Source organism: Protopterus annectens, chromosome 1.part1, assembly GCF_019279795.1.
Source record: "Protopterus annectens isolate FY-2018-M chromosome 1.part1, PAN1.0, whole genome shotgun sequence".
NCBI classification, from domain to species: Eukaryota; Metazoa; Chordata; order Ceratodontiformes; family Protopteridae; genus Protopterus; species Protopterus annectens.
Genome location: NC_056726.1, coordinates 1,882,415,151 through 1,882,443,122, shown reverse-complemented (window position 1 = coordinate 1,882,443,122; position 27,972 = coordinate 1,882,415,151). Strand labels below are relative to the sequence as shown.

The following is a 27,972-nucleotide window of genomic DNA, read 5'->3' as shown; positions in this document are numbered from 1 at the left end:
TCCTCTGGTGTCCCTCCAGGTACTTCAGGGTCTGTGCCTAAAAAGCACATGCTTAAAATGGCAGAAGATTTGATTACTTTAATTAGAGGTTCTATGCCCCCTCCTGATAAGAGGCCCAGGGTGGAGCCGGAGTTGAAAAGTTTGGATCAGGCCTCTGACGACTCAGTCTCTTCTGCTGAAGATATTCAAGATTTTCCCCTTATTCGGATTCTGATGCAGAGGATTCCACTCCTTCTGCTTCTCCTCCAGAGGATTTTTCGTTTTCAGAAACTCTGCATTCCATGAGGGAGCATTTTTAAGTGGGAAGGACAGGATTTCTCTGATTCACGAAAGAGGCTTAGGGAATTCTTGTTTTTACCACAGCATAGACCCTTGGCTATACCTCCTGTTTTGGATGTTGTTCAAGATGTTTTCTCGGAGGCTTCCCTTAATCCAGATTCTTTGCCTCCTGCGCCAGTTAAACTGGACAGGTATTACAGGGTGCCTGAGGCTCATAAATATCTGTATAAGAGTCCTAGGGCGGACCCAGAAACTATTAGTCAGGGGCCTAAGGGTGTCAGAGCTTCTGTTGTAAAGAATCCGGTTCCTCTAGATAAGGTAGCTAGAGCTTTGGATAGATGGGGTAAGAAGGTGTATACCTCTTCTACTTTAGCAATGAGGGCTTTAAATTGCCAGTTTCATATGTTGAAATATCAGAATTTCCTCCTTTCTCAGCTAAAATCTAAAGTGGATGCTTTGGCAGAGGGCATAGAGTGTAAAGAATTGCAGGATTTAGTACATGTCTCTGAACAGGTGGGTAAGCATTCTTTGCAGTGTGGTTTTGATGCTGTACAGGCCTCTTCTAGGGTGGCTGCCACTGGTTCAGTTCTTCAGAGGCACGCCTGGCTTAAGGATCAGAATTTGTCCGAGCATGTTAAAACTAGAATTCTGGATGCCCCTTTACAGTCTGAAGTTTTGTTTGGTCCCCCTGTGGAGTCGGTTTTGAGGAAAATGGAAGACAAGGCTAAGTCCATGCAGACTGTTAAAGATTTTTTGCAGGTGCAACCTCCAAAGTTTAGTAGAAATTGGCCTACTAAGGGGTGGACCTAACCTTCTTCTGATTCTCAGTCTAGGGGTAGATCTAGACGTGGCAGGGGCAGAGCTCACAGTACATTCAGGCCTAGAACTTGGAGTTCACCTGCACAATCTGCAGGTGAGGGCAGGGGCCAGTCCTTTCGTAAACAGGCCCAATGACCTGCATTTTCAGCTGCCAGATTCTTCTTCCCTGGCAGCTCCTTTGGGAGGAAAGTTAGCAATCTTCAAGCAAAACTGGCTTTTAGTCACCCAGGACAAATGGGTATTGGACATTGTAAACCGAGGCTACAAGTTCTATTTCCATACATTGCCTCCTTTCAAAGGCATGCCAGACGTTCCTCCTCGGCAAAGGATAGAGGCTCACAAGCAGATTTCTTTACTTCTTCAAATAGGAGCTATACAGCCAGTTCCTCTGTCAGAAGTGGGACTAGGATTTTATTCTCGCCTGTTTCTAGTACCAAAGAAAGGGAACACGTGGAGACCAATTTTGGATTTATCTATCCTCAACACTTATCTGGACATTCCGAAGTTCAAAATGCTGACGTTACAACAGCTTTTACCTCTTTTGGGAAAAGATCACTGGATGGTAACTCTGGATCTCAAAGAGGCTTATCTTCATGTTCCTATCAGGCCCAGTTGCAGGAGGTACCTGCTGGCTGGAAATTTACATTATCAGTTCTCTGCATTGCCCTTTGGCTTATCTACTGCGCCCAGAGTGTTCACAAAGGTTCTGGCTCCAGTGATAGCCTTTTTCAGGTTAAAAGGAATACAGATTTATCCTTATTTGGACGATTGCCTGATTATTGCACAACACAAAGACGAACTTCTGCATCATCTACAGTATGTGATGGTAGTGTTAAGATGCCTAGGGTATTCTGTGAACGAAACAAAGTCCAGTCTAGTACCCTCTCAGGACATGTGCTTTCTGGGTGTGAGACTGAATACAGCTTCCCAGATGGCCTTTTTGACCCCGGACAAACAAAGAAGCCTTTCTCTTTATTTCCGTCAAATGTCTCTACAGTCCAGGCTGACTGCAAAGACAGTCCTTCAAGCCTTGGGGTTCATGGCATCTTGTATTCTAGTGCTTCCCAATGCCAAACTGCATATGAGGAAGCTTCAATGGTATCTCAAAAATGTATGGACACAACACTGCCAAGATCTAGACACTGTCATTCAGATAATACCTTGCATTCAGAAAGAATTTGTGTGGTGGGCTCAGGAATGTCACCTAAACAAGGGACTCTCTGTGACCCGACCAGAGGCGAGTCAGATTCTAACGACAGATGCCTCGGACAAGGCTTGGGGAGCACACCTCAATGGAAAATGGGTGCAAGACACGTGGCCTGTCAGACTTCAACATTTGCATATCAACTTGAAGGAGATGTTAGCAGTCCAATTTGCATTGATGGCTTTCAAGGATTTACTTCACCCAGGACAGGTGTTGATTCAAACAGACAACACTACTGTCATGTGGTACATCAACAAGCAAGGGGAACCCATTCGTACCGTCTTTGCAGGCAAGCGATGATTTTGTGGGAAACTGCTCTCAGTTTACACCTCAATCTTCAGGCAAGGTTTCTACCAGGAGCACAGAACTCCTTAGCGGATGTGTTGAGCAGACAAATTATGGATCCTCACGAGTGGAAACTGGATCCTCATGTGTTTCAAAAGTTGACAGTGTTATGGGGGACTCCAGACATAGATCTGTTCGCTTCTCCACTAAATTACCAGTTGCCAAAGTTTTGCACAAAAATGTTTCATCCCACAGCTTGGAAGATGGATGCTCTATCATTCAATTGGAGCAATCTTCATGTCTATGCCTTTCCACCTCTGCCTTTCATTCCCAAGGTACTCCTGAAGGCCAGAATAGACAAGCCATCCATGATTCTGATAGCGCCGGATTGGCCTCGACAGCACTGGTACCCACTACTGAGGAGTTTGGTACGGGAGCCTCCATGGCCTCTGCCTTTGATTCCGCATCTTTTGTCTCAGGAGGGCAATCACTTCCTCAATGTCAAGATTCAGTCTCTGCATCTCACAGCCTGGCATATTCTGTTTTAGACCCTGGAGGGTCTCAGCTTCCACAACAAGTTTTGAATGTTATTTTGGAGGCCAGAAGGCCTAGTACAAGGAAAGTTTACGCTGATAAATGGAGGAGATTTTTTCTTTGGAGCAAAGCGAAGGACTTTGATGTTTCCAAGCCTGATTTACGTGTTTCTCTTCAATATCTTACTGAGTTATTGGACAAGGGTTTGTCTTTCTCCTCGATAAAGGTTCATGCTGCAGCCATTTCTGCTCACTATGACTGTGACCCTCCTTTATTTTCCCATCCTTTGTTTAAGCAATTTCTTAGAGGGGCGATGAACATAAGACCCCCACGTAGAGCTCCTACTCCTGCTTGGGATCTCAATTTTGTGTTGGAAAAACTTACTCTACAACCTTTTGAGCCTGCAGCTACTGCCGAGTTAAAGTATTTATCATGGAAGACTGCTTTTTTGTTGGCCATTACCTCTGCAAGAAGGGTTTCTGAATTATAGGCCCTTATGGCAGTGGAACCTTTCCTGATTTTTCATAAGGATAGGGTATCTTTGCGTACTAATCCTTCCTTTATGCCTAAAGTGGTTTCTAGTGTGGCCTTGAACCAAACTATTAATTTGCCTACTTTTTATGCAAACCCTCAAAATAAAGGGGAGAATATTTTGCATACTTTGGATATTCACAGGCAGTTACGTTATTATTTGAGCAGAACCAAGGGGTTCAGGCAGTCTCAGCAGTTGTTTATTTCTTTTGCTTTGGGTTCTCAGGGAAAACCTGTTTCAAATCAAACTATTTCTAAATGGATTGGGTTTTGTATTTCTTTCTGTTATTCCCATCATGGTAAGGAGATTCCGGCTGGAATCAGACCTCATTCCACTAGAGCTACTGCCACTTCTACTGCCTTTCTAAGGGGGGTAGCTACAAAAGATATTTTGGAAGCAGCCACTTGGAGTTCAGTACATACTTTTTCCAAGCATTACTACCTTCTTCTTTATTCTAAGTCTAGGGCTGGATTTGCCACTGCAATATTACAGGGCATTTTAGCAGCCCCTAATGCTTTATGATTTTGCCATCCTCCCTTTACCTCTGCTTTGGGATTCTACCCATATGTAAGGACTGCAGCAATGTGAGATGAAGAACATAGTACAGTTTTGTACCTACCATAAATGTAGATGTTCGAAGATCCACATTGCTGCAGTCCAATTTACCCTCCCTCCTTCCCCTCTGTAGTTTGGCATGGTTATATGGTTTGGGTGATGGTTGTTGTTGGGCATGTTTTTGGGAGGTATCTTGTTTTTGGGCTGTGGCCTTTCTTTTTAGGGCCTTCTGACATCTGGGGCAAGAAAAGACTGAGGATATGACGTTGGTCATGCGCTTTTATACCCTGACGCTCTGATGTCAGATCTGAGCGCCCATGACCGACGTCAGCCTAATACTTTGGTATTCGGGCCGACCGAGGACAGCGGACTACCCATATGTAAGGACTGCAGCAATGTGGATCTTCGAACATCTACATTTATGGTAGGTACAAAACTGTACTTTTTCTTTTCTGAACCTAGGAATGAGGAAGAAAGTACAACTCTGTACCTTGGATGTCTACAGACAGAGCAGGTACTATCTTGATGGAATTAAATTTTTCAAATCTTTGAATCAGGTGCTCATTTCTTAAGAGGAGGAAATGGAGGGACAACCTGGGTCAAAACAGACTGTTCCCAAATGGTTATCTCTGGCTATTAGTTTTATTATTCTCAAAACAGCAGGACTATTCCAGGCAGGAGCAAAACTCACTCTACTAGGGCCTTGACTTCATCTGTGATCTCTTGGAAAAGGTGGGATTTCTAGAAGCAGCAACTTTTTCCTCTGTATATACAGTGGATATAAAAAGTTTACACACCCCTGCTAAAATGCCAGTGTTTTTGTGATATAAAAATGAGACCACAATAAGTCATTTCAAAACTTTTCCCACCTTTAATGTGACCTATTACCTGTACAATTTAATAAAAAAAAAAAAAAAAAAATATGTTAGGGGAAAATATAAAAAATAAAACGTACAATAAGCTGGTTGCATAAGCGTGCACACCCTTAAACTAATATTTTGTTGAAGCACCTTTTGATTTAATTACAGCATTCAGTCTTCTTGGATACACACCTGCCATCAATTAAAGAGACTCTGATTAACTCCAAAAAAAAGTTTAGCTGTCCTAGTAGGATTTTCCTGACATTTACTCATTTGCCTGCTACAGCAAAAGCCATGGTTCACAGAGAGCTTACAAAGCTTCAAAGGGATCTCATTGTTGAAATGTATCAGTCAGGAGAAGGGTACAAAAAAATTTCCACAGCATTGGATATACCATGGAACACAGTGAAGACAGTCATCAAAAAGTGGAGAAAATATGGTACAACAGTGACGTTGCAAAGAACTGGACGTCTCTCCAAAGTTGATGAAAAGACAAGACGAAAACTGGTCAGGCAGGCTGTCAAGAGACCTACAGCAACACTGAAGGAGCTGCAGGAATTTCTGGAAAGTACTGGTTGTGTATCACATGTGACAACAATCTCCCGTATTCTCCATATTTCTGGGCTGTGGAGTAGGGTTGCAAGACGGAACCCTTTTTTTTACACAGAAAAACATCCAGGCCCAGCTACAATTTGCAAAACAATACATCAAGTCTCCCAAAAGCATGTGGGAAAATGTGTTATGGTCTGATGAGACCAAGACTGAACTTTTTGGCCACAATTCCAATACATTTGGTGCAAAAACAACCCTTCGCATCACCAAAAGAATACCATCCCCACAGTGAAGCATGGTGGTGGCAGTGTCATGCTTTGGGGTTATTTTTCTTCAGCTGGAACAAGGGCTTTAGTCAAGGTGGAGGGAATTATGAACAATTCCAAATACCAGTCACTTTTGGCCCAAAACCTTCAGGCATCTGCTAGAAAGCTGAAGTTGAAGAGGAATTTAACCTTTCAACACAACAATGGCCCCAAGCATACATCCAAATCAACAAAAGAATGGCTTCTCCAGAAGAAAATTCAAGTTTTAGAACGGGCCAGCCAGAGCCCAGACATAAGTCCAATAGAAAATCTGTAGGGTGACCTGAAAAGGGCTGTGCACAAGAGATGCCCTCGCAATCTGACAAATCTGGAGTGCTTTTGCAAGGATGAGTGGGCAAATATTGCCAAGTCAAGATGTGCCATGCTAAGACTCCTACCTAGGAAGACTGAATGCTGTAGTTAAATCAAAAGGTGCTTCAACAAAGTATTAGTTTAAGGGTGTGCACACTTATGCAACCAGCTTATTGTACTTTTTTATTTTTTTTATATTTTTTTGCCTAACAGATTTTTTTTATTTTTTTATTTTTCAATTTCATTGTACAGGTTATATGTCACATTAAAGGTGGGAAATGTTTTGAAATTATTTATTGTGGTCTCATTTTTTTACATCACAAAACCTGGCATTTGAACAGGGGTGTGTAAACTTTTTATATCCTCTGTACTTCTACAAGTCACTGCAAGCACATTTCCTCCTCTAGATCAAGGACCATTCTACAGGGGCTCCCGGGATTCTCCCCCTTCACCTCCCAAATGTAGTAAGCAATGGTAATCTTCCCATATAGCTAAAGCCACTGCAGCAGTGATCAGTATGATAAACGTGGTACAGTTGTGTAAGTAAACTTTTTATGACAGTGGATGTTCAAATGACCACTGCTGCTGTAACTTCTACCTCCCTCGTACCCCCTTTTTTTTTTTTTAATGCCAGGGTGGAGACGTTTGTTTGTTTTTTTTTTGTTCCTTACTGATGTATTTCCAGGGTCCAGCCTCCCTCTCGCTTTTGGCAGGAAAGCCGCTAAGCACTTGGTGCCCAAACTTGTCTTTTTAGTCAGGTCAGTTCAGCTGATCAGACTAATGGTTTTGGGTGCATGGAAGGTGCCCTGAAGGTTTGGAAGCTGGATAGCTGCTGTAGTCTATGCAGGATATAATCCATATAAGGCTGTTGCAGTAGTGATCATTTGGACATGTACTGTATTGTAAGATTACTTACACACCTGTACTTTCTCGTACACTGGCACTAGAACTTTTATTGTTCAGTGATCTGTGGTTTGCCTTTCTCTCCTTACCCCTGTGAGTACCCTGAGAAGTCTTTTCTTTCCTAACTTAACCAAGATCTTAACAGTGTCTTCTGTGACTTCATCTGAGCCTGCTGCTTCCCCAAGTTCATTTTCCTTACTGCTGTTCTTACTTCTTCTAAGGTAAGTTGTACTCTCTCTTTCATCATAGGCCATATATGGGATAGTTCCACATCTGTGGGATTTTCTTTATTCAGAAGCTGATAATGTACTCCTTCCATATACTTTTAATGGCTTTTAGACTGTGTAACAGATTATTGCTTAACTTCTTCTTTCGGCTTTTCCCGGTTAGGGGTCGCCACAGCAGATCACCTTGTCCGCTCATGAATGGCAGTGGAGTTTTACGGTGTCGAGTTGCCAGCCCAGCACCCTACCTTCCATAGAAGGCACACACATGCACACACTCACACCTAGGGCCAATTTAGAGTGTCCAATCCACCTACAGCATGTCTTTGGGATGTGGGAGGAAACCGGAGCACCCGGAGGAAACCCATACGACCACAGGGAGGACATGCAGACTCTGCACAGAAGTCACCCCAGCCAAGGATCGAATCGGAGAACCTCTTGCTGTGAGGTGGCAATGCTAACCACTGCACCACCGTGGCCGCCATTGCTTAACATACTGTATAAATGGTGTCTGTTGACTATATTCATCTTTCTGTCAGTCATTTCCACAGATCTCAGCAAATGTTTTGCTACCCAGTCAGATTTAATAATTTTTTTCAAAGTATTGCGCTCGCTTTGAATTTATTTAGCGAACTGACATTCATTGATTAAAATGCAGAAAAACAGTAAATAATTGAAGCTGTTTGGAATTACTGTAGACTTGCAGTGCTTTATTTTGCCTTGCTTTTGGTTTACCTTGCCTTTAATTGCCTTATTAGCAGTTACTAGGATAGCATTATACTTAATACACATCTTTGTGTGTTTTTACACCAGGGACTGAATTTTTTCACCTAATGACAGAGGCTGGTAGCCTGGTCTATCCGAGTTTGGAAACACACAGGAAGGGCTATGAGTGCAATCATTTATTAGTCAGAGGGCTTATTAGTCATTATTCTGTGTTTTTAGTGCTTGTATAAGTTTGACTTATTTGCATGGGAGCTATTCATTGTGCAGTGGTGGTTAACAGTAACTAGTATAGTAGCAGACTCCTAGAAGGTAAAAGTTTCCTAAAGAACTACCTCTGAAACTGTACCCAGTAATTTAGTGATTATACTGAAACGAATTTGCATGTTGAGAAGCACAGAGTCACTAGTTAGTGTTTGGAGGAGCACTGCCCCTTAAATTCAGTATTGTATTGCTTAGTCAAGTAACTAGTACCAAAGCACCCTTAAGTGCCCTCTTTTAACCCCCCCATGCCCCGCACCCTTGTAGCTCATCTAATAAATGACCTGACATCCCAGGTATGCACCTTCCCAATTTCTCCACAGCCAGTTTGGTGGATGTGGGTATCTTTAGACAATGTAGCAATTGTCTCATGTTCACTGACAACTATTTAATTCTTAAAGAAACCGATACAATATGCCAGAGATGTATATATAGACAACGTCCGTGGAGGCAAAGCTCTCGCATACAAACACACAGTGTAAAAATCAGTATGCACCTCACACACAGACTAGCTTGCCTGAGGTACTAAGTGCAGTCATTACAAACCCCAAAGACCTTTGAGACAGTCCACCTGCAAAAATTATCCTCAGCAAACCAAAAAACACTCAACAAAAACAAAACTTAATACTACACATACAGACACACCCAGTGGAACCTCAGCTAAAAAAGCCAGTAAGACAACTCAGCACACTATCCAGGATTCTAGTCGTAGCAGGCTCCATTGTGTGACATACTGATGGTCCTGATCACCAAACTGGACAAAGAGAAAACAACAGAAAATTGCTGATCATGGGCCAGGTTCTGCCAAGTTATGTACACACTCAAGTTACTGCACCTTAGGTACCAGTATGACTCAGTCTTTGTCCATGTAGGTGTAAATGACACGAGACGTACCTCCCTAGACTATATGAAGATTGACATTAGGGAGCTCTCAGACTCTATGTAGCAGGCTGGTGTGGCATTGCACAACAATCTGTCTTCACTAAGGATAATACCACAATACGAACAGAAAATGATTGATAATAATTGGTTTAGTTTTTGGTGTCATTTTAAGAGGATACAATATTTGTCAGTGTGGGAGGATATGATTAATAAACCACATTGCTTTGTCAGTAATAGTCTGTATTTATCCCCTCTAGGAATTTGAATATTGTTCTCCCCAAAGAGCCCTTTTTAGGCAATGCCAAATTGACAAACTTTACAATATAGCAAAGTCAACCCAAGGGAATCTAAAGGTTGTTACTGCTCAATGCCAGGAATTTAAGCAAGAGGCTTCACTTCCCTCTAAGATCTCCCCACCCCAGAGAATGTAGACATATGTGCAGTTACTGTGACATGTTTAAAGCCACAGAGAGTACATCTGCAAGGCTTCAGTGCCATCCAGATATTTAGAGCAGCAGTTATATTGACAAGGACTAAAGGTAGAGGTGTCTTGATCTAAATTAGTAATAAGTATACCTCCAGGTTCAGAGGACAACATGCTAGAGTTTCTTCATATACAGATTACCATAGACAAAGTCCCATGTGATATTCTAGCAAGCTGTAGGTCACCTTCTATGTCCCAGGAAAACCATAATTCATACTTGGACCTACTGGAGGCGCTCACCATTCAACCAAATAACATACTCATGGGGGACTTTAATTTCTGCTGTATAGACTGGGAGCCCTACACAACTCCAAATTGGAAGGCACTGAGATTTCTGGACTTTGGAAATGCAAACACCCAAGATCAGGTAGTGCATGTGCTCACTAGAAGTAATAACTTATTGGACTTGGTACTCTCAAATATGGGAGAATGCTGCCTGCACCCCACCCATTGTCATGATGGGAGGGTGGCCTAATTGTTAAGGTGTTTGCCTTACAAACACAAGGTGCAGGGTTTGAGTCTCACAAGGGATAACTGGCTAGGCTTAAAATGGCTCGCAAGGGCAGTTAGCTTAGTACTAATCTACGCACATAGGGTTACCACCTGTCCCACTTTGTGAGGGACAGTCCCTCTTTGGACAGTTGTGCCCTGCAAAAAAATTGTAAAAATGGCAAATGTCCTGAGATTTTTAGGACAAAATTATTTCCTATTTTTATGTAATAGTTGCATAAAACAGTTATTCTATATATGAAACCCCTAAATGTTATAAGAAACAGAATAAGCAAGTAAAATGCTACAAGAATAAGCTTTTATTTAGGCAAAAAGTGAAGTTCTGTCCTTTGTACTGGCCATGGGTATGTTTCAGCCTGCAAAATCTGACGTTTGTACCAAAAATGTCCCACTTTGGGCATTTGAAAAGGTGGCAACCCTACAAACCTATGTTTTGTCTGGTAAAGTCAGATCACAGAGTGGTTTTCTGTGATATAAAAATCAGTTCTGCAATCCCAGTAAATCCTGTAACAGCTGGGAACTGTCGAAGGCAAACTACCTTTTATTAACTGAGAGCCTTTCAAAATTGCAGATGATTGCAAACTAGGAGCAGTCATAGGACCCCCCAAGAGACTTAACATCTTACAGGAAGGTCTAATGCAAACAAGTAACTGGAAATAAAACCCTGGCTTAAAATACAGTGCTAATAAATGCATAGTAGTACCTTTTGGGAGATCTACCACTCTGGGAAACTACCTTATTGATAAAACACCCCCTAAGAATAGACCCAATAGTTAGGGATTTGGGGATACATGTACATAGTAACATGACCTTCGTCCAACATGTGTCTAAGGTAGTAAGAAATTCATTCTGTATCACTCAGCTTTATAATTTAAGGCATGGCATCCAGGGAAATCATCAAGCCACTGTATTTGGCCCTCGTCAGAGTATAATGCCCCCTTCAATATGTACCTGTCCAGGTGCATACAACAACTGGAATGTCCACTGAGGTTCCTCACATAAAGAATACAGGGGGTAAACACAATATTTTATACAGATTGCCTCAAAGCCCTATCTCTGTACTGTGTTTCATGCAGACTGCTGAGAGGTGATTTATGCCTGGCTTTCTGGCATTCAAGGGTCCTCTGGTGGACATTGTACCTACACCATAAATAGGAAATGTTGGAGGAACAAGTATGTAGCTCAGAAAATTCCCATTCTCTAGAGTAGACTTCCTATCCATGTGAAGCAGTGCCCTTTCCGAATACTATTCAAGCATAACCTGGACCATTGGGTGGGTAATCGAAAATTCACCTCATGTCTGGCACCTATATCTCTGATAGGGTGAGACTGAATGGCTGCTTCTGCCTACCTAACATGTACCTTTTAGAGTAACCTCTAAGGCACAATAACTCATGGGAAATATTTGATTTGCGTGGCTAAGCTTAGAAAGGCCCTAGTAGTTGTTAGCGTAGTATACACCTGTGAAGGTTTCTTTGTGTTATCAGCAGAGTCACGTCCAAGAAGCTGATAGTATTTGATGCCTGGTTCTTTGCTACTTTGAGTCCTGTCAGCGTGTTTGTTAGTCAGCCAGTATTCCTTCTTAGTCTGGTCTGTGTTTTTTTATGTATTTATTTTTTTATCTCCCACTTTTCCTAAACTCCATCTTTCTTTTGATAACTTCCTGGAATTTTGCATTCCACACAAACTTCCCTCATGTACAATTCCCAGCAGTCCTTCTCCCTCCAATACTGCTTTGCACTTTATGCATTCCTACTGAGACATCTCTCCAATAGTACTTCTAAGTCATTCATGAGAGCAATTCCTTTTTCCATTCATCCCTGTGATCTTGTCATCCCTGCAATCTTCTCTCATGTACAACAGTCATACTAATATTTATCTCTCATTTCTTCCTCTATAATGTCTCTCAACCCTCCACTTGTTTATTTATACTGCTTCCACCCCTCTACCCTCAGTCTGTGTACATCCATATACGGTTAATTCATTACTTTTTGCTTCCTTACCCGTACCTTTTCTGTGTAAACAGACCCCTCACCACATAAATTCATCCTTGTTCATATCAGTATTCCCAACACCTACACTGCTTAACACCTACACATCTCAAAATCACTTATAAGCCTGCAGACGAAACACAAGCTATTATTCTACATTTTACTCTCTACTTTCCCAAATTAACCAATCCTAATTTTAACTACATCCTCATCCTCTGTCCTTCAAACCCTTCAATTAATTGCATTTCAGAAACATGTTTCTCCTACAAGTTTATATAATAGTACCCCATCTCCTGCTTCAATATTTAACATCTACCAACATCTGTTACCCTCACAATTCCCACAGAACTCTTGTATTGTGTCCTCCAAGCAAATACTTTTGAACCTCATTTCCCAATTATACCATCTATATCTATCTGTCTATATATGTGTGTGTGTGTATACACACACACGCGCACACACACACCTTCATATAGCGTATTAGTCAACATCAGTTATCTACAGCCACAGCTGTTTACTCACAAATTCTGTATTAAGCATAAATTCCAGCAAAAATGCCACCATAACAAAATCTACCAGTGACTTCCACCCAAGTCTAAGCCCAACTCAGCATATGCAGGCACCAGACAGCAAGTCTCCATCAACTCCTTTATTGCTACCATCTCACCCACAGTAACAGCCTGGCCTTCATATATACCATACCAACTTACAAAGTATTTATAACAAACTTCCTGAAGTACATGCATAGATAGCACTACACACTCCAGTCATCTTAGTTGCCACACAAACCACCAGAAAACATGAAATAACATTAAGAAATTGCCCTGCCAAGCTGTAACATTATCAAATTAGACAGAGCTAACAAAAAAGCTTGCGTCATCACTATTTTCTGCAAAACCACACTAGATGGAACCATTTTCCTCGCATCCTGACAACTTTCTCTAACTGTGAAATCCTACTAACCATGCTAAAACTAAATACTCAAAAGACAGTCGCAATCATAGGTATATACTTACCTCCAGGTAACAATGCCAAAACACTGTGCAATATTCTGTGCTAAACCTCCTGAAAAATCCCTCTTGAGACCATAGTATTGGTTGATGTTAGTATCGATTAGCAAACCATACAATCTGAAAATCCAACCTTTATTTATTTATTTTATTTTGACACTTTTGACCGGGTTAGTCTGACTGGGCAGAAGCCCTTTTTCAGCAGAGATCCAGGGAGAAAAGTCCCAGCAGTATCAGTTAATTTGTAACAATTACATGAATTGAGATAAACAAAAAGATGCAGTTAATTGCAGTCAATTTAGAAAAAGAAGAAAAAATAAATAAATAATATGAAATACATTGCAGAGAGGAACAAATAAGACATGACTTAGAAGCTAAATGTTTAAACTGTAGGCATTCAGTTCATTTTTACAGAGTTTCAGTATAAGTGAGTGTATACCATACAATGAGGTGGGTGATAATATACATCTGTGCAAGTTCATCCAACTTATAACACCACCAGCTAGATATAGCAAAGCCACAGCCAATCAACCCTTCATTAGATCCTAACATTTTCTCCAAATAAACTATCATCCTACAGGACTCTGTCAGACAGCCCAAGTGATCTGTTAGCAGTCTGCACCATAAAACTGTATAGCTCATCAGATGGAAAACTGTATAGCCCATCACATGGGGAACTGAAAGCAAAACTGCAAGATGTCAAAACTTTTTTCAGATGATATAAGAATGTCATTTGGTCTTAATAAATGTGCAGAAGCAACCTTTAAAGCAGGAAAACTGCAGCACCAAGAAAACATAAGTTTGGGACAAGAATGTGATATAAAAAAACTTGAGCAAGAGGGAGTGTATAAATATTTGGGAATTGATGAAGGATCAATAATAAAACATGAACAAATGTGAATAAAACTTAGTAAGGAATACTTTAGAAGACTTTAATTCTGAAAACAGCATTGACCAAATTCAAGCTATAAACCAACTTATTATTTCTGTCCTAACTTACAGTTTTGTTTTGATTGACTGGCCCGAAAATGTGTTGGATAGATTATACAGGTAAACAAAAAGGATGCTCCATGCTCACCAAATGATTTATAAAAATCAGTGCATACCAAGATTATATATTTTCTGTACCTAAGGAGGTGTGGACCTACTTGAAATTCATTACTTGTATAGATTTGCAGTTGTGGGACTGCACACATATCTGCTGACCTCACAAGACTCAAACATAGTGAAAGTTTTGAAACATGAGGAGAATAAATATAAGATGATTTCCGTGCTTAGTCTAGCAGAAGAATATCGATGTCAAATATGAATGGAAATCAAACCAGAAGTAGATAAAAATCAGGCAGCAACTGAATGTGCCAAAACACAAAAGAAAGAATATAAGGACCAGATGAGAAGGTAAGAAATGTGGAAAATGCATAAATATAGTTGTAAGCATAAAACTGGAAGAACCTCATGTTGGTTAAGATCAAATGCAGGAATGGTTAAGGAGAGGTGAATTCAAACCAAGAGATCAAAGGTTAATATTGGCGACCCAAGATAGTGGGCTACATACACATTGGTTTACAAAGCCCATTGAATACATGGGGAAAAACAGACAAATGTAGGTTTTATAAAACAGAATTGGAAATAGTTGCATACCTCGTTGCTGGTTGTGACATACCAATGTCAGAAAGAGTATATACTGAAAGGCATAATAATGTGGCAAGACTGTTGCACTAGGGATTGTGCAAACATTATGGTATTGAAGTGGCTGAACAACACGAGCCACAAAGCATCATAGAAAATGATGAAGTCTACATCACATGGGGTCACCCATTACCAGCAGTTCAAAAGATAGATCCCAGAAAACTGGATGTAGTGGTCCATGAAAAAAAAGACAAAAGTAGCATTGATCATTGAAATCCCCACACCCATTGACTGCAGTGTCTTGTGTACAGAGAGAGATGAAGTCATAAAATATCAGGACCTGCAGGGAGAAACGAGAGTGATCTGGAAGAAAGATACTCAAGACAGTTCCATTAGTAGTAGGAGCAACAGGTCTTATAAAAAAGAATCTACAACCGTATTTAGATATGTTACCAATACATGTAACTCCATATGAATTGCAGGAGGAGTCATTACTGAGCACATTGCAGGTGCTGCAAAGAGCATTTCTGGCTGACATCAGATATTAAAACAATACTAATTTCATGAACTTTAATCATACTTTGACTTTGGAATGGGGTCCATTCATGTCATGGTTTTAGAAACTCAAAATATTTGGAGAAATTAAAATAAATTAACACTAAAATTGGCACTAGGTGTTCAAAACACACTATCAGCACCCCACATCCCCCCCCCCCACACACACACACACAGAGTAAAGAAATTCAAATCCAACCCTGCTCCATGGCTGCCCTTAGCAACTAACAGTTCGTGAAACAAAGTGGCACAGTATGGAAGATATGGACAAAAATAAAACCACTGGTACTTTGCTAGCATATAGACAACTAAGAAACCTCAGAAAACAACTCTTCACCACAGGTAAGAAAACCTATTACTTATCCAGTCAAAGCATAGACACTAATAATCCAAAACAATTCTGGGTGTCAGTCAGTAAACTGTTAAATCTAGGACAAGCTATACAGCCAACATTAAAGACAGTGAAGCAAAATGATACGATAGCCAGCCAGTTCATTATCCACTTTATACAGATAGTATCCATTAACCAAACAGGTGATTGATTAAGCTCTTGATGTCGCTACTCAGATAACCTCCTTTATTGTTTCTCCTTCCAGCCAGCTCACACAGGTGACATCAGAAATTCCTCAAAAAACTAAAGCCTACTACAGCTACCCTTGACAAACTACCTGGAGAATATCTTAAAATAGAAACTGAGGCTAATGCATATCCAGTTTCATTTCTGGTAAATTGATTCATGTCTGAAAATAGTCTATTGCTATAGAAAAAAAATAATTATTCCACTACACAAGGGTGGAATCAGTACAGATCTTTCAAACTATAGGCCCTTTGCCCTTTATCTCCATTATCAAAAATGTTAGTAAAATGTATTAATACCCAACTTCTCAACTATCTAATAGATAACCAACTTCTGTCATCAACCCAACATGTCTTCTGTCATTCTCACAGCACTAGTACTGCTTTGCTAAATTTTGTTAATACTGTCAGCACCCATTGAAATGCCGAAGACCTAGTCTCCACCATTTTCCAAGACTTATCAAAATATTGATACTGTCTCCCATAAACTTTAATCCTTTGGGCTCACCAACTCTTCACTGTAATGGTTCCTTAGCTACTTCTCAAACCGAGCATAAGCAGTGAAATGGAAAAAAATATCTATCCACCTTCTTTCCAGTAGGTATTGGTGTCCCACAATGATCTGTACATGCTTTTCAACACATTCTTCAACTAACCTGTCTACTGATGCAAAAAAATGCTATCCTAGTTCAATACGCTAATTACTCAAGCCTGCGCTGCCAAACCTCTCTCTCAACCCCAAGACCTTACACAGCAATCCTTTATATCAAGTGAAAATGACTAAATAATTCACAACTACTTCTAAACTAAAAAAAAAAAAATTACTGCTCTTTACCCAAAACACATATCTACCAAAACAACACTGTTCACTATTATGGTGGGTGGCGCAGTGGTGCAGCAGTTAACGTTGTTGCCTTCTCCTCACAGCAAGAGGTTATCCGGTTCGATTCCTAGCTGAAGTGCCTTCTGTGTGGAGTCTGCATGTCCTGATTGCGTTCGTGTGGGTTTCCTCCCACATTCCAGTGTGTCTGGAACGTTTTTCCATGGGCCTCCACTGAAAATGGGCTCTGTCCCAGTCAGACTTTCTTGGTAAACAAATGTTAAATAAAAAATATATAATAAAATAATTTCTGTCAAGAATACTTAGACCAACAAATTATCCACAAACCACTGAAAAATGTTAAGGCGGTTGGAACACAATGAGAGAAGCCGATATTTCCACAAGTTTTTATTTCCAATGTACGTTAGCGCTTTCGGCAAGTTAAATAACTCGCCTTCTTCAGACAAACAAACAGTGGGATGACTTTACACTGCTGTAACATAGAGTGCTTAGTTATTTAAAGGCTAGTAATATGCAGAAACACCACTTTATACTTTTGGATGTGATGTTTTATACTTACTTTTAGGTTCCCATGGTTTTTAATCAAGAATGTAATTGTAACTTCATTGATTGGTCTAAATGTATCAGCATGACTATTTAAACAGCAGTGTCAAGAATACCTTGATAGAACAAGTAAACCACACAAAATTACTGGGTGTCATTAAATGACCATTTGAAACTCGACTACCACATATCACACATGCTTAGAAACCTTATCAAAAACTAGGTACGTTTAGGGTTGCCACCCCTCTGTTTTTTTTCCGGACTATCTGGAAATCAAACTTATTCTCCGGTAGTCCGGAAAACACTGTACAAACTCTGGTATTCTGTTTCAAAAAGGAAACAGACTGAGTTTGTAAATCGGATGATTTACTAGGCTTTTTTTTTTTTTTAATACAAAAAAGCATAGTAAATTAGCCGAAAGCAGGCAGCAGGAATGGAAAAAGTGGACGTTCCTTGCCGAGTGATGCTGTGATGTCACAAAATGGGCAGAATGTGGGTGGGAGAAGGGGTGGGCGGGGTTACTGGTGACGCGAGGGGTGTGGCTGTATTCCAGTTTTGGCAACCCTAGGTACATTATTTTGATTAAAACCTACCTCACTTAAACAGCATGGCTTAGTCCTCAGAGATCTAAACTAGTTATAGAGTTAACTACCACATCACCTAGCTCTGTCCCAGCTAACAATACACTAACATTTCTGTAAGCCATAAAATGGCCCAGCTCTTAACAGTTTAATACATTTCTCCCACAATAGAATTTTATACTGCAGAGAAGAAAACACTAATCACTATAACCAAACATCCAATACTGCAGATGACTTTCTATATTCAAATAATGTAGCTTAACAATGGAACCATATCCCAGTACGACTGTAATCCATTCAGAATGCTGACTCATTTAAAACTCAACTAAATCTTTTCCTGTCAAATCCAGTGGATCTACTCTTGTGTTAGTCATGCCACCTATTTGATATTTTTCCATATGTGGAAATCAGAATGATTCTCTGGTAGTCCAGAAAGTACTGTACAAACTCTGGTATTCTGTTTAGCAGCATGAACAAAATGCTGCAGTTTTTAAAATAATAGCAATAACCTAATTTTTTAAAATAAAATCACTAAAGTTATACAGATGTGGCAAAGACTAGTTAAATAAAGAAAAAATAGTCAAATGTGACACTAAGATTTGGTAAAAGAGGGGAAAAAAGTAGGTGAAAGGAGGCTTTCTGTCATAATGGTGTACACAGTCACATCATAAAATAGGCGTGGAAGTGGGTGGGATCGTGGGTAGTGTAGGACGTGTGACTTTATTCCAGTTTTCGCCACGGTGAAAAGTGGCAACCCTATCTTGTATATCTCTGTCTTTATTTCTGTTATAAACCTTGTGATAGCCATATATATAATTGTCTCTGAATCTGCTTTATACCCCACCTCTTAATTACATTATCAGCATGTTCTGCCCTGTCTGGTTCTTCCCTCACCTCCATTTATTTGAATTTCTTAGCGTTAATCACAGAATCTATTATTTATTTGACAAACCCAGTAATACACCTCTTCAGATGCTTAATGTTCAACATCTACTAATTTAGAAGTATCTTTTATACTGACATAGTTATCTTTATTTCATATGAATGTATGTGTAAATGTTAATGTATATTAATTAACATATATTCATGTACATCACTGAGTGGCTGTCCAAAAATGTTTGTAATACATTATAGCTTTTCTCTCCGGGTCTCTGCTGAATTGGGCTTTTGACTATACCCATTGGAGCAAACCCAGTAAGCAAAAGCAAAATTAAAAATAAATAAATAAAACAAAACCTTATTTTAATACCTGTCTTGGCCATGTATCTGTTGCATAGCCTACATTTGTGCTGTTTTGTGCTAGAGCCTTGAGTATTTCTTTGACCTTACCTTTTCACACGAATCAACTGTGAGCATTTCAGTGGATAAAAGGAAACAGACCACTGATTTGGTAGTAGGTGTGAAGCTGGGGTAACACCAGGCCAAAGTGTATATTTATGAAATGTGTCATATGCCAGGCTGAATGAATGTCAACAAAGTAGTCCATTCTCCATTATCTGTGCCAGTCAAGTTCACTCAAGTGTGCAAGAATTACCTGTTGTGGTGGATTCATTCAAAACTACTCAACATTTGTTCTTCTCTTTCCCAAGGCTGAGGTGACCATGGGTACCTCCCAGCTCAGGAGGCAGAGGGCACTATTTGGGATGGACAGTCCAAGGTGTATGGACCTGCAAAGAGGCCAAGATGCATATCAATGTCCTGGAGATAACAGCTGTCCTCCTAACATTGCAGGCTTTTCAGGACACACTTCCTTCCAGAACAATTGCAGTACAGACAGACAGTATGTCAGTAGTCTGGTACATCAACAAACAAGGGGTAGCCAGATCTTACCCTCTTTGTTGAGAAGGTGTGAGACTTTGGCATTTGGTGATCTCTTCTGGTCACTTTCTAACAGCATTACACATTCCAGGGAAATCCAACGAGATTGTAGACAAACTAAGCAGGTCCATTCTTGTTTCTCAAGAGCAGTATCTCAATGTCAATGTAGTGGAGAGAATTTTCCATCAGTGGAGCCAGCCATGCTGTGATCTTTTTGCTTCTCCCCTAGTTCATGCTTGGTCCCTCAAGTCTTCTCTGTGCTTACCCACCCTACCCGTTAGCACTCCTCCACAAATTTTCTGCAGAAAGCATTCCAGTTGAAGAGTATAGTTATCCTCATTACGCCTTACTGGCCTTGCCAGGTCCAGTTTCCCTTCCTATGGCCTCCTGTTCTATATCTACTGTGGATTCTTGACCCAACTCCAGACCTCCTGTGTCACCTGATAGGCATGATTCACCCAGCATGAACGGTTACTTCAGTTCCACGGATTGCTAAACAGCCCAGGCTTTCCTCTCCAGTCTGTCACATTTTGTTATCTTCCCATAAGTCTTCTACTAGAAATATTTCTAAGAGTAAGTGGAAAAAATGTGTTCTTTGGGTCCTAAGAAAAAAATTTAAGACCCTGTTTCAGCCGTATTGCAACTGTGCTTGAATTTTTAGCTACAATTTTCAGTGAAGGGGCTAGTTTCTCAACTATTAAAGTCCAACTGGCAACCATTTCCCACTTTCATCTGGCCGTAGACATCTCTAACGTAGCTTCCTCTAAACTCTGCAAAGCCTTCTTCAAGGGAACGTTATGTCTTAGATCCCCCTTTAAAAGATCCTGTTCCTCCTTGGGATTTAAATATTATGCTTCAAGCTTTGACTCGACAACCTTTTGAACCTTCTGCCAAAACCGACCTTAAATTTTTGTTCTGGAAAACCATATACCTGCTTCCTATAACCTCTGCCAAAAGAGTATCTGAACTCTAGGCTCTGTCTTCAAAACCCCCTTATCTAATTTTTCACATGGACATGGTGTCTTTATGAACTAATCCATCTTTTCTACCTAATGTAGCTTCTGAGACAAATATTAACCAGGTCACTAATCTTCTAGTTTTTTTTCCAAACTTCTCAAATAAAGGAGAGTATATGTTACATCTTTTGGATTTGCATAGACAACTTAATTTCTGCTTCATAGACTCAAGAAAATCTGAACAGTTGTTTCTTTCCTTCTCTGCTACCAAATTAGGCAACCCAGTATCTAAAGTTACTTTGGCTAAATGGTTAACTTGCCTTTACCAAAACCTCCTAGAGCCCATTCCACTAGGTCTATGGCAGCTTCTTCAGCTTTTTGGTCTAGAGCTTCCTTGGATGATATTTGTGCAGCTGTAACATGGGCCAGTCCTCATACCTGTATTGCTTATTACAAACTAGATCTGTTCTGTAGAAGCATATCTGCCTTTGGCTCAGTGGTGCTCTGGAATATCCTTCTTTAGGGTCCTCTCGTGGTTGCGGTAGCTGGGTACTCTGTCTCATCAACTCCCTACCCTCCTACCCCCTCCTTTATTTTCTTCTCGAGAGATTGAAGAGTATTATAGGAACCTGTGTTCCTTGTTTGTGCTCCAACTTCCTTTTTCATGATCTGCTACTGTCTTGTTATATCTAGGGCTAGCAAACTCGATCTGTGGTATGTTAGGTTGGTGGGCATTATGGGTAAGGGAAGAAACTTGAGAGTTCTAGGATCCTATGCTCTGGAAAAAGTGGCTGAGTTGGATCCAAGTCTCGGATCTGAACCCATCAGTTGAGGAAGAATGAAAATGGACAACACAGATGGAATGTTATGGTGAATACATAATTTTTTATTTCTGTGGATAGTGGGATGCTTGGAGATATTGGTTCACAAAGAGAGTGTTTGTGGTTCTTTTATTGGAGCCCCATGCCCAGGACAGTAGCAGATAATTCGCTTTCTTCTGTTGGTACCAAGGTTTGAGAGTGTTTGTGGTTCTTTAAGTGAAAAATGTGCAGTCTGGTTTGAGTGTGGAGATTGGAGCCCCATGCCCAGGACAGTAGCAGATAATTTGCTTTCTTCTGTTGGTACCAAGGGTTTTTTTTTGTGCATCAGTCATTGAAATGGACAGGGTAACAATATGTGTGGCACATTTGGTGGCAGTGTTACAGCTGCTTTTTCACAGTAAGGGAAATAGGTCCTGAAAGAAGTAGTATTAAATAATGCAGTTAAATACAAAAGCTAATTAGAAAAAGACAGCATTCCAAAGAAGAAAGTGGTGGGGGAAGGTAAGAGATAAAGGCAAGTACGCAAAACTGCTTCTGTTTAATACTTAAGAGTGAAGCAGAGATAGAGGATAAAACAAACAACACATTGGGAGATATGTGCAGTATCCTTTGGTGAAAGGAATGGGTAGCAGAAGAAACTGTGCAGACATGCACAAAGGAGGAAGTAGTAGTCCCGTCTTGGAAAATGTAAGAAGGATGTAAGGCAGCAGTCACTATTTATTGTGTATTCCAGTGCCATGAACTCATAGCTGTAGCTGTTGCAACAGCACATTGCTACACTATAGCTCTTGTTTTTGCTTCGGGCGTGTATCTTAAATGATGTAATGAAGATTAAGTTGCAGTTGACACTATAATCGTTTATATGAATTTCTCATTTTCTGTTGCTTATTGTTTACAGATGTATATATTTTCTTCATTGTCATAGTATTTCTTTCCAGTGTATTGTTGTACACTGTTTGTGTGTTTGTAGTATGTGTAAAACATTTAGCCTTGACTTGAGCCTCCTCTGTAAATGGACTTTTGTCTGTCTGGATTGTGTGGTTAGTAAACAAATGAGTAAGCTTGTAGGTAAGTTTCATTCATGCATTTTCTTATTACTCATTGAATGTATTTCACAGTTTAGAGTAGACGTGTCCAACCTGCGGCCCTCAGAGCTCTTCCATGCGGCCCTCAACCTCTAACTGCAACATCGATGTATGCATGCCCCAAAACACTTTTTTTTGTTTTGTGTTTTTTGCTCCCATGACCTGTAACGATAATGTCAGTGTGCGCATGCGCCAAAGCACCTTCTAGTTTTGTTTTTGAGCCAAAAAAGGGTCAGTGTGTTCACGCCATTATTTTGCGCCGAACAGTCAGTGTGTGTGTATGTGTGTGTGTGTGTGTGTGTGTGTGTGTGTTCTCGCTGAAGAGGGACTCATGTATGGATTTGCCGCTGTTCCCTTTGAAAGGGACAGCAATTACCTGTGTTAATAGGTAAGTACGGAGTGAGTGCATGCATGAAAGCAGAATTGTGTGCGTGAAAGTAGAAGAAGACGTATGTGTGTATATGTGTGCATGAGAGAGAGAGAGAGAGGGAGAGAGAGAGACGCATGCACAAAGAGGCTAACAATGATCATTCTACCTACTGAACACAAACAAGTTAGCTCACAAATATATCATACATTAAGAATACACTTTCATTAAATAGTGGCTTTCCTGACAGGGAGAGTGTTGTATTGAACATGAACTCATACCTCTTAACTGTATGGATTTTCAAAGAATGTCTGGATTTTTGCCTTATCTTCCAATTTGTGTCTTTTGCTTAGGAAAATAAAGTAGACATCCAAGGTAATGCAGTTCCAGGGAGTAAGAATGAGACAGCAGCCTAGGGTTAATGGGTCAGTAGTGGACTGACTATGTGGGACTGTAGCATATAAAGTTGTGTTGTTTTTTCAGACAAACAAAAAAGCACCTAGTACTGTTTTTTCATTGGTGGGTTCTAAGTAGTGGTAGATTGGACAAAAGTAAGCTTAGCTTTGGCGGATCATCAATACTGGCAAATCAAGTGGGCACGATGTCATTTTTTAAATGTTGGGGATTTTAGTGTGTATGTGTGTGCTTATGTGTTGGGAGTGCTGCAACAGTAGATGATTATTAAAGACAGAGACTTACGGACTGTGGAGAATGTTTCTTTGTTTCAAAACCTAATACTTGGGTACGCATGCCAGAAGTAGATTTTTTAAGACATAGCTTCTTGCCATTTACAGTGGATGGATATTTACATTTAATGGACAATGTATTAGTGTGGGCCTGTGGGGTTCTGAAGGATGCCAAGTCTACCACTGCCAATGTCTTGTAAAGTGATCTGAAAATGGATATTGGGATGTTACTGAAAAAATATAGTAAGTGGGCTTAGAAATATAGTTTAATTAAACAAAGTGTACTTTCAATTTACAGGCCATAATTTAATTTATATCAGGTAGTCCAGATACTGATAGATTGTATACCATTAGACTTAATTAGGGAGAGCTGTCATTCTGGGGAAACAAGCAGCCCTAGTTTCAGTGAAAGCTCTGTGGTTGCTTGCAGGTAGGAAGTTGCAGGATGTTGATGCAATGTGTTTTATGTAGCAATGTGTTTTATGTATTATTTTTAAAGCATTTGTCATTTCAAAGCATAGTTTTCTTTGATGCAAAAGAAGGCAGGACTGAATGAGCCATATAATGTTTTACTGACAATAATGAGATAGAAAGATTATAAGTGATGTATAATGTTTGCAGCTACAGTTGTTTCAATGGTGTCTGTGATGCATAACTATTTTTGGGCCCGTGTTCCACTTTAATTTTTCGCTTTGTCCAGATTTCTTGCTCTAAGGTTGAGAGGTATGGTTCCATATTAAATCAGAAGTTGTATTTACCTTGGAAGACTTTTCGGCATAATTATGAAAAACAGAGCCTTTTTAATATCTCTGCTTATTTCCAATATAAACTGTCATGCAACCTTGCAAATAACCTTCTTATTAAGCTACTTTACTTCTTTTGGAATTGACAGGTGTGATTCATCTGTTCGGACATAAGCATAGAGTGCTAATGTGACTTTGATTTCTTGCAGCAGACTGTGGTTTACATAATCACAATAACTTTCCTGTGTTTCTGTGTGTGTAATCAATTTAACAGTTTTAAAAATGTTTTCCACAAATAAATAAATAATCCTCTGTACACTTTGAGCTATTGACAAAATCTGGGAATTTGTTTTTTTCTAAATCGAAGGTCAGCATTACAGCTCAGTAAACTGTCAGTCTGAGCAACTTCTGCACAAATTAAAATGTCTGAATGTCAAATGGCTTTAGATTGGAGGGAAGTTTATTTTTATTTATTTTATTTTATTTTACATTTGTTTACCGGGAAAGTCCGACTGGGCACAGGTCCATTTTCAGCAGAGGCCCGGGGAGAAAAGCTCCAAAAATAGCACAAAACAATATAATACATGAGAGAGAGAGACAGCAAATTATGGATGTAGTACTCATACAATATGGCAGAGATTGCATCTCGTAACAGTGAGAATCATTGTAGTACAGAATAAACTTAAAAACATTTTTTTTTACAATTATAATTACAGCAAGGCAAATATCAATGAGTTAAGTTTTTAGGAGAAAGCTGTACATAGCTGAAGCTCTGAAACAATCTTTTGGTATGGATTAACCTGGGAATTGACACAAGTTATATGTTTACACCAGTATGTAGCATTATCGTTTATGGTTTTCTTATTGATTTACTTGTTGCCGAGCAGTTGTTTGTTGATTTATTGATGGTCCTTTTGGTGGTGAGAAATTACATGGATGAATCCTTCTCTATTATGATTTTTTTTTCAAATATTTTGACTTCCAGACAATTTAATTCAGTGAGTGGGTGTCATGTGATTACTGAGGTTGCCTATTTTACAAGTAGGGGCTTTTTTTGTGTGTGTTTGTGTGTGTGTGTGTGTGTGTGTGTGTGTGTGTAAGAGAGAGAGATTTAATATGTATACTGAATATAATTTTGAAAATGGAATTCTTAGTTAAACATGCCCCTCTTCTTGGGCAACTAGACTTGAGTAACCAATATTAGATCTTAGCCATCCAGCTGGGAAAGGTTAGTACATGGATTTTCCATCTGGTTTGATAAAGGCTATGCTACCTACCCAAGGACTACATATATGGCTATCCATCCAGCCATCATGTTGCTGAACTACATTGTTCGATAATGAGAGGAGCTTTTTACAGAAGTTGAAGGTTTTTGTGTCAAGAACCTGTCCATAAAAAGTGGCTTGTTTATGTTGCAGTGAAGGCTGTGGTCTTTCTAGAGAGCATTTTAAGTATAACCAGTATTTCTGAGGTAGAGGAAGTCTCTTAAAGCAGGATCTTTCTTAGCCTGGAAAGCAAGCCAGTGGTGAAATTTATAGGGGCCAGTGAGAGACAGAGGAAAGCAAGAAGCGTTTTAGTCTGTTTAGATAACTAAGTGAACTTAGTCCTTTGACCTTTTTTGGCAGAAATGGTTGTAGTCTTTCTTTTGGCAGGTTGTTTTGCTGAGGCACATGTCAAAAGGGGCATTGCACTCAATAATGGCTCTTGTAAAGGAAGAATACAGGGATGTTATGACCTCTTTGTCCCTGGATGAGATACCCTTACTAATGAATTGGGCCATGTAAACATCTTTCCTTACAACGGAGACAACGTGGTGGTCAAAAGTCAGGTTTCTATCAACCTGGGAGCCCAAGTACCATACAACTTATTGCATGCTTACAACATTGTTATTAATGTGATAATCTGTGGGGACATCACTCTCTTCAAAGGGGATGATGATGCATTTTTTGGCATTTAGCATGAGGCCATATTTCTGGCACCAGTTATTTGTTTGGGTGATACCCTCTTGTAGCTTATTCAGAATAAGTCAGTAATGTGAATTCTTTACTTTATTGCAAATTTGTTGGGTTATTTTTGTGGATTATAGTATTGTAGGACTGCTGATGTTGACATTTTACGTAATTGGACTGCTGGAATGGTTTTCCCAGTGAGAAATGCTAGTGTTGTAGTGAATATCTGTTTATTTGTAAAACATATATAAACTAAGATGTTAGAGTTAACTGTTAGATTAGAGAATTAGAATGAGAATTAGAATTTTAAGGGAAATATTAGGCGTTTATTACATTTATTCATTGTTCAAATGCACCTACAGTACAGCCAGGAGATCGACTGTGGTCTTCCAGAGAAACAAAAGAGTTAACTATATGATATATTTTATATGCAGCCCCAAGACCATTTCTGTTCACTCAATGCGGCCCCTGCAAGCCAAAAGGTTGGACACCCCTGGGGAAGATCGAGTATATTCTGGCACTCATTGGGCTGATGTAGAAAAACTAAGTCTGAACAAGATTTAAGCATTCACTGATACATGGGGCAAACACCCACAGACATTTTTCTGGGGATTGCCATTGCACATCTTTGAGATGTTGGAGAAAACTAGAGCACCCAGGTTAAAGCCATAGGGGCACAGGAGGTTATGCTAACTGCACAGAAAAATGCTTTTACTCTATTGCTCTGCACAGAATAGTGCTTTAGGTGAGAACCAAATTGGAGAAGCTGGACCTCTGAGGCAGCAACCATAATCAATGCACCATTACTTATAGGCAAGCAATCAGTTACATGTGCATTAAGGATTGAAACCAGTAGCAGTTTATCTTTCAGCAGAGAAGTGCAGTGCTGTTATGAATATTTGTTATTATTTTTCGGTGTGGGTCTTTATGCATAAACTGTCCATATTTATTTGAGTTATTTCTGCCTGATTAGATTGTATTTCATAGTTTGTACATTTTGTTTTATCTTTAGAGTCTTTTCAGCAAACTATTTCCTGATATTTTGAATATCAGAATTTATTTTGTAATTGAATTTTGCTGTAACTTCTGCTTTATTTTTTGTAGATTACAAAGATCACACAACTTTCTCCTGGGATAAATACTTGGAGGAGACAAACAGCCTTGCAGCTCCTGCAAGAGCATTTAAGCTGGTATGTATTTAATCGTGCTGCTGGACTTTTTGTTTTGTATTTCAACTCAAGACTAGATAAAATTACAATAGGTATTTAATGAGTTGCAAAATATGCATAGAGCTCAAGCAGGAAGCTGATTTTAAGTTTTTTATTCGCCTAATGTTAATTTTTGGATTAGTATAAGATTTTGTTGTGCAGATTTACATAATAGTTGCAGTCAGTTTAAGATTAAAGTTGATAAAAATAGTGACAATGATCACCCTTTGACTTTTTTCTTTTTAGCTGCAAGTTAAAGCGCTTCACTCTTACTGCTGATTGGTATGTAGTCTGTAATATGCAGTTTTGATTAGGTGACCTGTAGTTAAGTGACTATTAAAGGCACAATATTATAGGAGTGAAGTAGTTGGGAGACAAACACAGTTCCT

At 39.7% G+C, this 27,972-nt stretch overlaps 1 protein-coding gene across 1 annotated transcript in view; it reads left to right on the top strand.

Moving 5' to 3' along the window:
• LOC122812929 (lethal(3)malignant brain tumor-like protein 4) overlaps window positions 1–27,972 on the top strand; it is a 2,410,392-nt gene that overhangs the window by 1,333,108 nt on the left and 1,049,312 nt on the right. Inside the window, exon 13 of the mRNA XM_044084994.1 lies at window positions 27,480–27,565. Coding sequence (XP_043940929.1) covers window positions 27,480–27,565 — 86 coding nt within the window. The remainder of the gene's footprint in view (window positions 1–27,479; window positions 27,566–27,972) is intronic.